Source organism: Salvelinus sp. IW2-2015, unplaced genomic scaffold, assembly GCF_002910315.2.
Source record: "Salvelinus sp. IW2-2015 unplaced genomic scaffold, ASM291031v2 Un_scaffold3354, whole genome shotgun sequence".
NCBI classification, from domain to species: domain Eukaryota; kingdom Metazoa; phylum Chordata; class Actinopteri; order Salmoniformes; family Salmonidae; genus Salvelinus; species Salvelinus sp. IW2-2015.
Genome location: NW_019944638.1, coordinates 76,381 through 90,551, shown reverse-complemented (window position 1 = coordinate 90,551; position 14,171 = coordinate 76,381). Strand labels below are relative to the sequence as shown.

The 14,171-nt window shown below is 44.8% G+C and overlaps 1 protein-coding gene across 1 annotated transcript in view; it reads right to left on the bottom strand.

Moving 5' to 3' along the window:
• LOC112075717 (tolloid-like protein 2) overlaps positions 1–14,171 on the bottom strand; it is a 49,607-nt gene that overhangs the window by 1,350 nt on the left and 34,086 nt on the right. Inside the window, 19 exon segments of the mRNA XM_070441035.1 lie at positions 219–326; positions 328–404; positions 584–646; positions 649–725; positions 1,750–1,788; positions 1,790–1,850; positions 1,853–1,927; positions 1,930–1,953; positions 1,956–2,017; positions 3,116–3,216; positions 4,057–4,166; positions 5,950–6,004; positions 6,079–6,137; positions 6,140–6,211; positions 7,231–7,473; positions 8,521–8,661; positions 11,429–11,530; positions 11,533–11,631; positions 11,634–11,648. Coding sequence (XP_070297136.1) covers positions 219–326; positions 328–404; positions 584–646; positions 649–725; positions 1,750–1,788; positions 1,790–1,850; positions 1,853–1,927; positions 1,930–1,953; positions 1,956–2,017; positions 3,116–3,216; positions 4,057–4,166; positions 5,950–6,004; positions 6,079–6,137; positions 6,140–6,211; positions 7,231–7,473; positions 8,521–8,661; positions 11,429–11,530; positions 11,533–11,631; positions 11,634–11,648 — 1,583 coding nt within the window.

Here is a 14,171-nt window from a genome sequence, read left to right as displayed (position 1 = left end):
CAGTGCTAGAGGTGTCACTACAGAGCCTGGTTCGATTTCAGTGCTGTATCACAACCGGCCGTGATTGGGAGGCACGTTCCCGCGATCGGCGGCGCACAATTGGACCAATCGTCGTCCGGGTTAGGGTTTGGCTGTGGGTAGGATGTCATTGTAAAATAAGAATTTGTTCTTAACTGATTGCCTAGTTTAATAAAGTTAAATAAAATAAAATAACCTACTGTGGCTGGTTTGTACATGTCCCTGCGGATGACATTCTCCATCCAGGGGATGTAGGCCGAGGCACGGGTGAACACAGAGGGTTTCTTGTCCATGATGCAGCCAGTTGGGACCAAAGCTGGTGATGCGTGCACCTCGCCAGGGAGCGTTGGGAGATCCTGGCAACACCAGGGGACCGCCCGAATCCCTGTGTCACATGAACGAGGGTCAACAGCATTTCATATTGATGAACATCAATCAACACAACCATAGACATCATTATCAAATAGTTTTTTTTATATCATGTAATCACTGCATAAGTCAATGGAGTAATTTTTTTGCATTACACAGTATAATACTATGCGGGGTATCTTTTCCCACTTGAGTACCTGACAGACAGACTTGAGCTCGTCAGGCAAGGTGTAGCCCATGCAGATCATGGAGGTCTTGACTGGAACCACCAGTAGTCCATCTTCTTACAGGTGTTGAAGGGCACCACCGGCAGGGCCACCTGGTTCAGGTCTCAGCCACTTTGGCAATTCATGGAATCACCTGCTTAAAAAAGATAGAACCGGTTAATTTATTGTTTGGTCCTCAGCTACTTTGGTATTCATGGAATCGCCTGATTAAAAATAAACGAGTTGCTCCAGTTAGTTTATTGTTATCAACTGATAGTGCTTGACATTTATCCTTTTTAGAAGCTTTTTCATAGAAAACTGAGGCTGTGTTTACACAGGCAGCCCAATTGCGATCATTTTTTCACTAGTTGGTATCAGATCAGCGCTGAAAAAGATCTGATTTGAAAAGATCTGATGTGATTGGTCAAAAGACCAGATTAGTGAACCAAAAAAGAACAGATTCGGCTGCCTGTGTGAACCAGCCAAAGAAGTTGTAACAGCAGATCAAGGTTGAAATTCAGTGGATTATTTCAATTGTTAACCAACAGAGGGGGGAAAGCACGGAGACTGGAACCGGGTTGGCAGTATGGAAATAGGAAAACCGGTCAAGGAATTCATTATGGTGGATGGATTGTTGTATTTTGTTGTAGCTGTACGTGCTTGTATATATTTGTGGAAGGGAAGCAGTCATATGGTTTTTTTCTGATAGGAAAATTTAGGTCAAATCCTAATATCTGCTCTGGACTGTAATCCACTTTCTTGCACAATGCATATTGTAGCAACCTTAACCAACCTAGCAACCTCGTCAATGAGTTTAATCACTTTGCATTAAGGTGTTGGGTATAGGCGCTGGTCCAATTGGCTACAATATCATGTGTCCTCCAATAGGATTACAATAAATGGCAGACATCACAAAACATCTCAAGCCCTCACCAGTCTTCATCTCCACAGCCGATGGCATAACATTGATTGTATCTGCACTACACAACGTCACGTCCCAAATGGCACCTATTCCCTATGCAGTGTGCTACTTTTGACCAGGGCCGTAGGGCTCTATATAGGAATAGGGTGCGAATTGGGAGCAAACATATTCCTCAAATGAGACAAAAGAGGTCACAGCAAATCTGTGGACGTCCCAAAGCCCCACAACCCTCACAGTCTCATCCCCCAGCCGGTGGCGTAACACTTTCCTCCCCTCCAGGACCTCCTCCAGGGAGGGCAGGCAGGAGTAGGAGATCTGATCGCTGGGGGTCACTTCCCACCCAGCCTGACGAGGGCGATGTCGAACTCCACCGTGGGCAACGTGGGGTACTTGAAGCCCTGGTGGGTAGACTGCCCGTCACGCCGAAGCAGCGCTCCATGTTTCTGTGAACGTCAGGTTGTGTTGCCAGGCACATTTCCAGCGCTGGAGCTCGTCAGCGTACCTGGAGAGAGAAGACACATATCAGATATATCCTAATGTTTTGTACACTCATTGTATAAAACACACACACTGATGCAGACATCCTCCTAACACAACCACCTATCATACATCATAGAAATTGAATGATTTGACTTGGGAATTACCCTTTAAAGGATCTATTTCTATGTACAAATCCAACCACCAACCGATAGAAAAACACGCGTACAGAGTTTGCTGGCAGTAGCAGCATACCCATCAATTCCTATCTATCAAGCATGGTTCTCTGTGACAAGGCAGAATTAACTCTGTGGGTCATTATACACAGTTGGAGCCATTCATTGTACTAACAAGACCCAGCACCAGCCCTGTAACAAGCCTTAGATAAGGACTAGGTAATGGTTTGTGACTAGACAGAGGCAAGGCGTCCTAAAGAGACTTGCCTGGTCTGCATTAAGATATACGGCTCCAGACACAGCGGAGGGACATTTTTCTGTCAACTTTCATGGTCTACAAAATACTTTGTCTGTTTTGTTTTACTTAACTAAGACAAGAAAATATTACGTATGTAGCTCAGTACTTAAGTAAAATACTTTCAAGTCCAAGTACTACTTAAGTAATTTTGGTAACTGTACCTTTACTATAATATTTTTGACAACTTTCAGTTTTACTATACATTCCTAGAATTAATATGTACTTTTAAAAATCCATACATTTTCCCAACGCAAAGTACTTGTTACATCCGATGCCTTATCAAGGTAAGGAACATTTAAAATCTCAAAAGGTAAAAATGTATGCCAAAATCGTCTTGTTTTGTGCACACCATAGGGACATGCTGGCCTACATGTACGGTGATATGTACCTGTGACACAGTTGAGGGGAGTGCACATTTATAGGATAAATTACCGCCCAACACGGAATGGACCGTTGACTTGAATGAAATGTCTGTTCTAGTAATTCTGTCTCTGTGTCTACGTCCCAAATGGCACCCTTCCCCTATATATTTCACTACTTTTGACCAGGGCCTATGCGTCTCAAATAGCACCCTATTCCCTATAGGTCCTGGTCAAATGTAGTGCCCTAAATAGTGTGCCATTTGGGACTCAACCTGTAGTTCATTCACCGTATGAAGCAATGGGCAGCTGTCATGACCCAGTTCTTATGGATGAGAGTTCCTCCGCAGGTGTGGAAGAACTTGGGCGTCTCCTGACTGCTAGGCCAAACCTGGGAAAATAAAACATCAGCTTTTAAAGTGATAGATCACCCAAATTATTCAATGACATGTTGGTTTCCTTAGCCTGTAAGAGTCTATGGACAAGGTAAGACAGCAATCCATGCTATGGGCCGTGTCCCTAGACTGCTCACAGGGCAAGGAAACCAATATGTAATTTTGTAATTTGTTTGAACTATTCCTTCAATGGGCCAGTCGTGCCTATTTGTCTTCTAAAGGCCAAACCTGTGAGACAGTACGCAAACCACAACCACACATACGCACAAACAAGCATCGCGTACACGATGCCTCTGATATAATCAAAGTTGTTTTAAATAATGAGGAGGTTGAGCTGAAGGGACTCATCTCATTAAGTTTTATTAGCAGTGTGTGTGTGTGTGTGTGTGTGTGTGTGTGTGTGTGTGTGTGTGTGTGTGTGTGTGTGTGTGTGGTGTGTGGTGGGTGTGTTGGGTGTGTGTGTGTGTGTGTGTGTGTGTGTGTGTGTGTGTGTGCAGTCTCAGGGTGTGTGTGTGTAATCCGATCCATGTAATGATGATGTCAATTAACAAACATGTCCCAACTGAAAGAAGTCTCAGCTGTAGCTGCATCATGATAACAGAGAATCTCATTCAAAACCTATTGGTGATATTGCCCTTCAGAGATGAGATGTTGAGTAAATGAATTAACTTGTTGTTGTAAAATAGTTGACACATTCGTGATGTTCCCTGATGCATAATGGGTATAGGCCTAAGACATGTTGGCAACCAGGCAGCCATTTTGGARTTGATTCTAGAATAACAGTGTTTGATGGATCTAAATGACCCTAAATAGAGTTTAGACAGACAGTGTCTCACCTGCATGGACACCTGCCAGGGCCAGGAGTGTGGGTTGGCTGGCTCTCCATTGACGATGCGGGTGTGGATGGTGGGGGGAATGGCGGGTTTGCCACATGTGGTTGGCCATTCTAGAGTAAAGGACAGAACAGTTGTTATCTTATCTGACATCAGCGATAAGACTATAGGGTTATTGTTTTGATAGCAGAAAGAATTTTTCTCACAGTCATCCCCTCCCCTCCCCTCGTCTCCTCTCCTATTCCTCTCCTCTCGGCTGTGCCCGACCAGAAACCCCCCCCCCCGAGGCAGCACGATGCACAGTCCATCTGTAAAACTCGATTTCAGCAATTGGCTTGGCAGGGGCCCGGCCACCTGGGGCCCAACAAAGGGTAAAGAATGGGGCAAAGGGTAAGAGACAACCAGAGGGCAACTGCTGCACTAAGGGCACTTCATACTACACTGTCTGCATCCTAAAATGGCACCCTATTCCCTATACAGATAATGGTATACTAATTTTGACTGGAACKCTATTGGGCTCTGGTCAAAAGCAATGCACTATAGAGAATAGGGTGCCATTTGGAACGTACCACAGTGTTTACAGCTCCACCAAATAATCTAGTTTTACTACACATCTGGGCATCTGGGCATTGAACCAAATGGATCAGCAGAAAAAAAGACAGGATTCTACTGTACTCTACAGACTGGCCACCTGAAGGGCTTTTGGGGGGCGTCACATGGTCTTAGGGTCGTCTGGTCCTTGGTGGAGAGTGAACGTCGCCCCAGTCTGAGGTCCTGAGCGCTCTCGCGCAGGTTTTCACCAAGGACTCACTGTACTTTGATCCATTCATCTTTCCCTCAATCCTGACTAGTCTCCCAGTCCCTTCCGCTAAAAAACATCCCCACAGCATGATGCTGCCACCACCATGCTTCACCGTAGGGATAGTGCCAGATTTCCTCCAGGCGTGATGCTTGGCATTCAGGCCAAAGAGTTCAATCTTGGTTTCATCAGACCAGATAATCTTGTTTCTCATGGTCTGAGAGTCTTTAGGTGACTTTGGCAAACTCAAGCGGGCTGTCATGTGCCTTTTACTGAGGAGTGGCTTCCGTCTGGCAACTCCACCATGAAGGCCTGATTGGTGGAGTGCTGCAGAGATGGTTGTCCTTCTGGAAGGTTCTCTCATTTCTACAGAGGAACTCTGTAGCTCTGTCAGAGTGACCATCGGCTTCTCGGTCACCCCCCTGACCAAGGCCCTTCTCCCCCGATTGCTCAGTTTTGCCGGGCGGCCAGTTCTAGGAAGAGTCTTGGTGGTTCCAAACTTCATCCATTTAAGAATGATGAGGCCACTGTGTTCTTAGGGACCTTCAAAGCTGCAGAAATGTTTTGGTACCCTTCCCCAGAGCTGAGCCTCGACACAATCCTGTCTCGGCGCTCTACAGACAATTCCTTCCACCTCATGGCTTAGTTTTTGCTCTGACATGCACTGTCAACTGTGGGACCTTATAGACAGGTGTGTGCCTTTCCAAATCATGTCCAATCAATTGATTTTACCACAGGTGAACTCCAAATCAAGTTGTAGAAACATCTCAAGGATGATCAATGGAAACATGATGCACCTGAGCTCAATTTCTTGCCTCATAGCAAAGGGTTTATTTCTATATTTTATACATTTGCAAAAATTCTCAAAACCTGTTTTCACTGTTTATATGGGTATGTGTGTTGTAGATTGCTGAACAGGTTCGGTAGGGTTAGGTACCTACCTACGGTGATGTTGTCCCAGGGGTTGGGCTGTATAGGGGGCTCAGTGGGAACAAGCTGGGTAAGGGTTAGGTACCTACCTACGGTGATGTTGTCCCAGGGGTTGGGCTGTACAGGGGGCTCAGTGGGAACAGGCTGGGTAAGGGTTAGGTACCTACCTACGGTGATGTTGTCCCAGGGGTTGGGCTGTACAGGGGGCTCAGTGGGAACAGGCTGGGTAAGGGTTAGGTACCTACCTACGGTGATGTTGTCCCAGGGTTGGGCTGTACAGGGGGCTCAGTGGGAACAGGCTGAGTGATGTCTGTAGTCCAGTAGGCTCTGAAACCTTTAGCCTCCACGAAGAATCAGTATGGAAACGCATCACCAACTTGTTGCCCTTAGTTGTGATGGTGGCTGGGAGTCGGTCACCACACCATGGACCTGGTAAGTAAAAACAACACCCAGATACTACTACTACTTAATAGTATTACACTACTGCTACTACTACTAATAGTACTACTACTACGGCTACTGCTACTACTACTACTACTAATAGGACTACTACTACTGCTACTTCTACTACTAATAGTACTACTACTACAGCTACTTCTACTACTGCTACTACTACTACTACAGCTACTACTACTGCTGCTACTGCTATTACTACTGCTACTACTACTACTAATAGTACTACTACTACTGCTACTTCTACTACTGCTACTACTACTACTTAATAGTACTACTACTACTGCTACTAGTACTACTACACTACTACTACTGCTACTATACTATTGCTACTACTTGCAACTACTACTACTGCTACTGCTATTATTGCTGCTACTGCTACTAGTGCTGCTACACTACTACTACACTACGCTACTACTACTACTGCTGCACTACAGTGCTGCTACTACTACTACTACTACTACTAGTAGTAGTGCTGCTACTACTACTGCTGCTGCTGCTACTACTACTACTGCTACTACTACTATACAGATGTAGGATCTTAATTTGATCACCCTATTCCAGGAAACTTATTTAAGCCGTTTGGAGGTTTAAAAAGGCTTCTGAAGTTTGTTATTTCCACTTTGAAATTTCAGACTTCCATATGGAAAATGTATCACCCTACAAAATATACATTAATTATAATCCACATAATAATTCACATTTCCTGTTGCTGCAGGATTATTTTCCTGCTATAGCAATCTGGCTCAAATTAAGATTCTACATCTGTACTACTACTGCTTCTACTACTACGCTACTACTACTACTGCTACTAGTGCTGCTACTACCACTACTACTACTACTAGTGCTACTAGTGCACTCTCTGTAACTTATCATTTTATTTATAAATAACCTTCATAAATTTGGGTAACAATGTGCTGATGGTACACTAGCTGCAGCACTATTCAATCAACATTCAATCAAATGTTTTTAAATCACCATATTTTGACCTTAACCGTGTTTTGTACTCTCAGCTCCGTCATTATCGATGTCGTATGCCACCATGTTATCCAAGCATTTGGAAGTGAAAATGTCCTTGGCTTCCACGTGGAAGTGGGTGAACGTCAGGGTTATGGTCTTCCCTTTGGGCACCTCCACACTCCACATGCACTCGCTGGCCGCCTTGTAGTTCATAGGCCAGTTCTGAGACTTAATAACCCCTTTTATCTCATGGGAGGCCCCTCCGCATCCCTGGATCGCTGTGGAATGAAGGTGGGGGTTAGTGTGTGTACATACTGTATGCATGTGTGTGTGTGTGTGTGTGCGTGTGCGTGTGTATGTGCGTGTGTATGTCCATTCATGGGTCAGTGCGTGTGTGTGTAAGTGCATGCATGCGTCCTTGTGTGTGTGTGTGTGTGTGTGTGTGTCTGAATGATGATAGTGGGCAGACGGGATATAAACAGATTAAAGTAGATGAGCTGCAGCTTCCTCAACATCAGCCAGAGAGCAGAGTAGAATTTACTCAGTAGTAAGCACAGTGTGTCACAGTGATAAACAGCCAGTGCAAGCCTATGCAATACACCCTAATGTAGCTGGTCGATCAGCCCTGGTATCTGGCTCTCCCTGTTTATTTAAAGATGGAGWGTATGTGTGTTTACTCAGATGGAGCGGGTCCGTGGAGTTTGTAACAGAAATAAACGTTTAATACATCCACTTTACGTCCATATTGATATCTCTTTAAATGTGGGTGTTGACGTCCAAAACCTTGGGTGTTGACTTCCATGAACTGAAATGTCCTGAACGACTCAAAAAACTGTAGTATAATGCCAAACAACTGTAGTATAATGCCAAACAACGCCACAGTAAAACAGCAGTTGAAAATATTAAAGCTACCACATCAGAACAAATGACTTTACAAAAACAAATCCTCCTTCTGACCTCCTCACCCCTTTCACAACCGAAATGTCAAGCCCTCCGATTGATAAATTATAATCATGATCAAAGCATTCTCCCTCGTTTGACCAGTGTACCCTGACCTGTGCTTTCTCTGTACTTACCACTCATACTTCTCYTTCTATGACGTTGCTCCTGTCATAAATATGTCCCGGGGATCTAAAGTTCACTTTATGGCTGGTCATTATTAGAGAGTAGTGGAGCTGCCTCAGCGATATAAGGTGCCTCAGGTGTGTATGTGTGTGTGTGTGTGTGTTTGTATGTGTGCGTACAGATTCACATGTGTGCACGTTGACACGTGCATGTGTGTGTGTGTGTGTGTGTGTGTAAGCGGAGAAAGCTGGGATTATTACCGGCAATGTCCTCAGGATACACGGCCTCCCACTTGGCGGACAAGCCTCGGTCAGAGAGACGTGAGTCGGACAGGAAGCTCAGGGACATCTTGTTATTGGCACTGACCACCACAGGGGGAAGGACGTAGCCACAGTGTGTGCCTGGGATGGAGAAGGAACGGAAATTAGGAGTATTGGATTGGAGGAGAGAGAGAGAGAGAGAGACAGAGACAGAGACAGAGACAGATACAGAGAGAGGAAGAGACAGAGAAAGAGACAGAGACAGAGACAGAGAGAGAGACAGAGACAGAGACAGAGACAGAGAGAAGAGACAGAGACAGAGACAGAGACAGAGAGAGGAAGAGACAGAGGCAGAGACAGAGACAGAGACAGAGACAGAGACAGAGACAGAGACAGAGACAGAGAGACAGAGACAGAGACAGAGAGAGGAAGAGACAGAGACAGAGACAGAGACAGAGACAGAGAACAGAGAGAGGAAGAGACAGAGACAGAGACAGAGACAGAGACAGAGAGAGGAAGAGACAAGACAGAGACAGAGACAGAGACAGAGACAGAGACAGAGACAGAGACAGAGACAGAGAGAGAAGAGACAGAGAGAGACAGAGACAGAGACAGAGAAGAGGAAGAGAGAGAGAGAGAGAGAGAGAGAGAGAGAGAGAGAGAGAGAGAGAGAGAGGAAGAGACAGAGAGACAGAGAGAGGAAGAGACAGAGACAGAGACAGAGAAGGACAGAAGAGGAAGAGACAGAGAGAGAGAGAGACAGAGACAGAGACAGAGACAGAGAGAGAAGAGACAGAGACATAAGACAGAGAGAGGAAGAGACAGAGACAGAGACAGAGACAGAGACAGAGACAGAGACAGAGACAGAAGACAGAGACAGAGAGAAAGAGACAGAGAGAGGAAGAGACAGAGACACAGAGAGAGACAGAGACAGAGAGACAGAGAGACAGAGACACAGAGAGAGAGGAAGAGGAAGAGGAAGAGAACAGAGACAGAGACAGGACAGAGACAGAGACAAGAGACAGAGACAGAGAAAGAGACAGAGAGACAGAGAGACAGAGAGACAGAGAGACAGAGAGACAGAGAGACAAGAGACAGAGAGACAGAGAGAGGAAGAGGACAGAGACAGAGACAGAGACAGAGACAGAGACAGAGACAGAGACAGAGACAGAGACAGAGAGAGGAAGAGAACGAGAGAGGAAGAGACAGAGAGACAGGAGACAGAGAGGAAGAGACAGAGAGAACAGAGAGAACAGAGAGAGGAGAGACAGAGAGAGGAAGAGACAGAGAGAGGAAGAGACAGAGAGAGGAAGAGACAGAGACCAGAGACAGAGACAGAGACAGAGAGACAGAGAGACAGAGAGACAGAGAGACAGAGAGACAGAGAGAACAGAGAGAGACATATTACTAATATAGAAACAAAGAAGTAGTAACCAGATTATTCAAATACAAATGTTAATTTCAATGCATACAATGTTGGTCTAGCAAAGATGTGTAATCATTAGACGTTCAATAGACATTCAGACAGAGACAGATTTTCTGATGAGGCACGGTCCTCTCATTCGATAAAGAACATGTCACGTCATAATGTAAATATAACCTTGTGAAATAAAAGACACATCAATCAAATGGTTTCACGTCACAAAAAGGTCTAAGGGTACAACATCTCAGAAAACATACCCCTCCGCTTTCAACGTTTACTACTGTCTACGCTACCTCAGTAACTATAGATTTTTTAAATGAAGGAGATCAGAGTTCTGAAATGAACAGCACCAACTGAAGAGCCTACAATGGAGGAGTCTGTATTTCTATTGCCCTTTGTCTGTGTGGCTGCCTAGTGTTTTGCTCCTGTACTTGTTAGGTTAATGTGTGCTGTCAGGGGCCACCATGCCCTCCTGCGGAGCCCTGCTCCCCTTGGCAGGGGGTCGCGCCTGTCCTGACAGTTAGAGCTCCGACAGAGACTCTGGTGAGGAAGGAACTGACCGTTGCTCACACACACACACAACACACACACACACACACACACACACACACACACACACACACACACACACACACACACACACACACACACAACACACACACACACACACACACACACACACACACACACACACACACACACACACACACACACACACACACACACGCCGCAGGTGTTATTGTCATCTCTGCTCCAGAGTGTTGTGCTAGAGTAAAACTATCAGACTCCAGCTCTCTGATGTGAATAACAAGGAGGTCACATTTACAGTTCCCTAGCCTCGCTCCTTCTCTGGGGAGAGATCCTAATCAACAGCTTTACAGCCCTGAGGACAGGAGACAGGCACTGGCACACTCAGCATACTGGCTAGCTTGGTGCTTGGCGCTCTGTCCAGGAGTCAAAGTCCCCGCCCCCTTTTCATTTCAAGCAACGGGGCACATTCTGCTCAGCATATGCTTATCTGCTGTCTCTTGCTACTTGATTTGTTTGTTGGTGTGTGTGTGTGTGTGTCCCTCAGTCGACAAACAGCTTGTCTGGGAAATACGAGGGGGAGCGGGTCAAAGGTTATTGCCTGGCCCCCACTGTCGCCATTTGGGGGTTTGGCATAGTGTGGATGGCAGGCACATCTTATTAACAAGAAACTAGGGGCTGGTAGCCATTTTGTGGTTTGGCTACAGATACTGTAGGTGGGTATTGTGGGTGTTTGTCTTATCAATGGACTAATGGCTGTCAGAGTTTACACTGGGTGCCGTTTTGGGGCTTTATAGAGACCGACGAGCAATTTGGACGGTCCATCTGAGTTTACCAAACAACAACAACCAACAACTAAAAGTGTCTGTCCTCTATGACACCATTTGGGGCCATTTTGGATCTCCATAATAACACATTAACAGGGGATCCAGGTTGGGTGGACCGGCTGTAACTTACCAAGTGCCTGGAGGCTGTCAGAAACGACAAGCTTGTCTTCGCCACACTGGCCCGCCTCTCCCGTGACGGACATGTCTGTGACGTGCAGTTTGACCAGGAAGCTTCCGGAGCTGTGATGTTCCAGGAGCAGTGAAGATTCCCGGGATACGCATCTGGGAATCCCATAGAATGGATCTCCCCTTTACGGCCCAACAGCGTTCGACACCACCGCAGCCTGAGTCTGTAGCAGAGAACATGAAGCTTGGGTTAGTGATGAATGGACAAAGCTTAGGGCTATGGGAGACTCCCTCGAGTCGCACACACACAAAAACGACACACTCACCCTATTGTTTTAGCTGTATTCATTCTTATTTAAAGGACAACTCCACCTAAAAATGATATTTCGGTATTTGTTTAATTAGTCCATTGTTGACACAGTCCCAAAATGTTTAGCTTGTCAGCAATCAAGTTTTCAAGATATGTAACTTTCAAAACACAGAAATCATCACCGTATGATGCATTTTGCATCATATGATGCTGCGTTTCGCTTCATATGATGGGATGAATTTCTGTACTTTGAACATTACATATCTTGAAAACTTGATAGRTGACAAGCAAAACATTTTGGCACTATGTCAACAATAGACTAATGAAACAAATACCAAAATATAGTTTGGGGGTGGAATTGTCCTTTAAGCTGCCTGTCAGCCTCTTATCGTTGTGTCTATGTTAGGAGAAAGGCAGCGATAACCATTATGCCAGCATATCACACGGGTGATTATTCACCAACAAACACTGCTCATCAATCAGCTGGTTTATACTGATCTGCACAACATAGCCAACGATTTACATCCGTTAAACTGCGTCCCAAATGGCACCCTATTCACTATATACAGTGGTGCACTACTTTTGATAGGGCTCTGGTCAAAAGTAGTGCACTATATAGGGAATATGGTGTCATTTGGGATGCACATTTAGAGTATGGAAGTTGCTAGAGGCAAAGTTATGCCTGCTATGTATGCCTGCTGTGTGCAATGTGGACATAGTTTAGCAAATTATCTTGCTGATGAAATCAAWCATTCTATATCATTTAAAAGAATGAAAAACTGGAAAAAGAGGCAAGTTTTGACAAAAATGTTCTGGTGAGGAAGGTTTAACAACATCGATACTGTTGCTGCTGCAAGCCACTGAATTCCAATCAATTATACCACGGAGAGAGCTCACATATTTCAACTGGAGTCAAGAGGAGGAGGAAGGAGGGCTACCTGCAGAAAGTCAACACAGCTGTAACTGTGGCATACCAAGTACTAGATCTATATCAAAATCACAATTACAAATACAGGCTAATTCCTAGAAGGGGCATATAACCTCTGACCGTGGCAATCTGACTGGTCCACTCTGATATATTGTCTATGGGTACACTCATAGATATAGAACTGATATATTATCTATGGGTACACTCATAGATATAGAAGTGATATATTGTCTATGGGTACACTCATAGATATAGAATGATATTTGTCTATGGGTACACTCATAGATATAGAACTGATATATTGTCTATGGGTACACTCATAGATATAGAAGTGATATATTGTCTATGGGTACACTCATAGATATAGACATGATATATTGTCTATGGGTACACTCATAGATTATAGAATGATTATATGTCTATGGGTACACTCATATGATATGGGAGACTTGAGTATATTTGTCTCTGGGTAACTCATAGATATAGACATGATATATTGTCTATGGGTTACACTCATAGATATATGAACTGATATATTGTCTATGGGTACACTCATAGATATAGAACTGATATACTGTCAGTCTATGGGTCATCTGACATAGATATTGATGATATATGTCTATGGGTACACTCATGGATGATCATAGTAACTCGTACCTCTCTCCCAGCTCTTGCTGCCCTGGGTGGGTAAAGTGAAGTTGCCTCCTAGGGGTTTGGATATGAAGTTTTGGTGTGTGTGACGAGTATTTATATCGTTGGGTGCAGGTCTGTCGGATGGTGTTGTTTTGGCTGTGTGTTGTGTTTGTTTTGTTGGGTGTGTGTGTTTTGTTCTGACTCAGTCTGTTACTATCCTCGTATTGTTTTGGGTTAGTTGGTGAGAGGGTGTGGGTCGTGGTATGAGTTGTGGTTGAGTCGATATATTGTGGTGTTTGCTGTCACAGTCGCGTGTTGGTCGAGCTTCATGAGATATAGATTTGGCTTGGTAGTGTGTCTGATTCTAGTATGATTGTTACTTCCCCAGATCATCGTTGCCTGTGCTATTCCTGCTACCGGTGTTATAGCTTGGTAAGGTTGTTGTTTTGGTGACTCTGTCATGTGGTAGGTTTGACCGTGGTCGGTGACGGCCGAGATCTTGGTGAACGTGGCACTGAAACCTTGAGAGGTGGAGGTGGCATCGGTTTGAAACGTTTACCCCTCTGTGGTCTGCCACTGGATCCACGCGAGCAGGCCTGGATTGTTCTACTTACCTCAGAATCGACTTTGCTGTGAGAAAAACAATTTTATCATATAGTTTTGGTATGGAGGTTAAGCAGGGGTGAAACCTGAAGAGTTCATTTGAGTGGTGTTTGGATTGGTTGGAGGTGCTATATTCTAAGCAAGGGACACACAGTTGGTAGTTGTTCAGATATATTTTAACCCAAACTCCCATTTGTGGCTATACTCGATCGTTAAGACATGCGGACAGGCCTTCATGCATCACGTGAAATGACAAACAGTGCACCATTATTA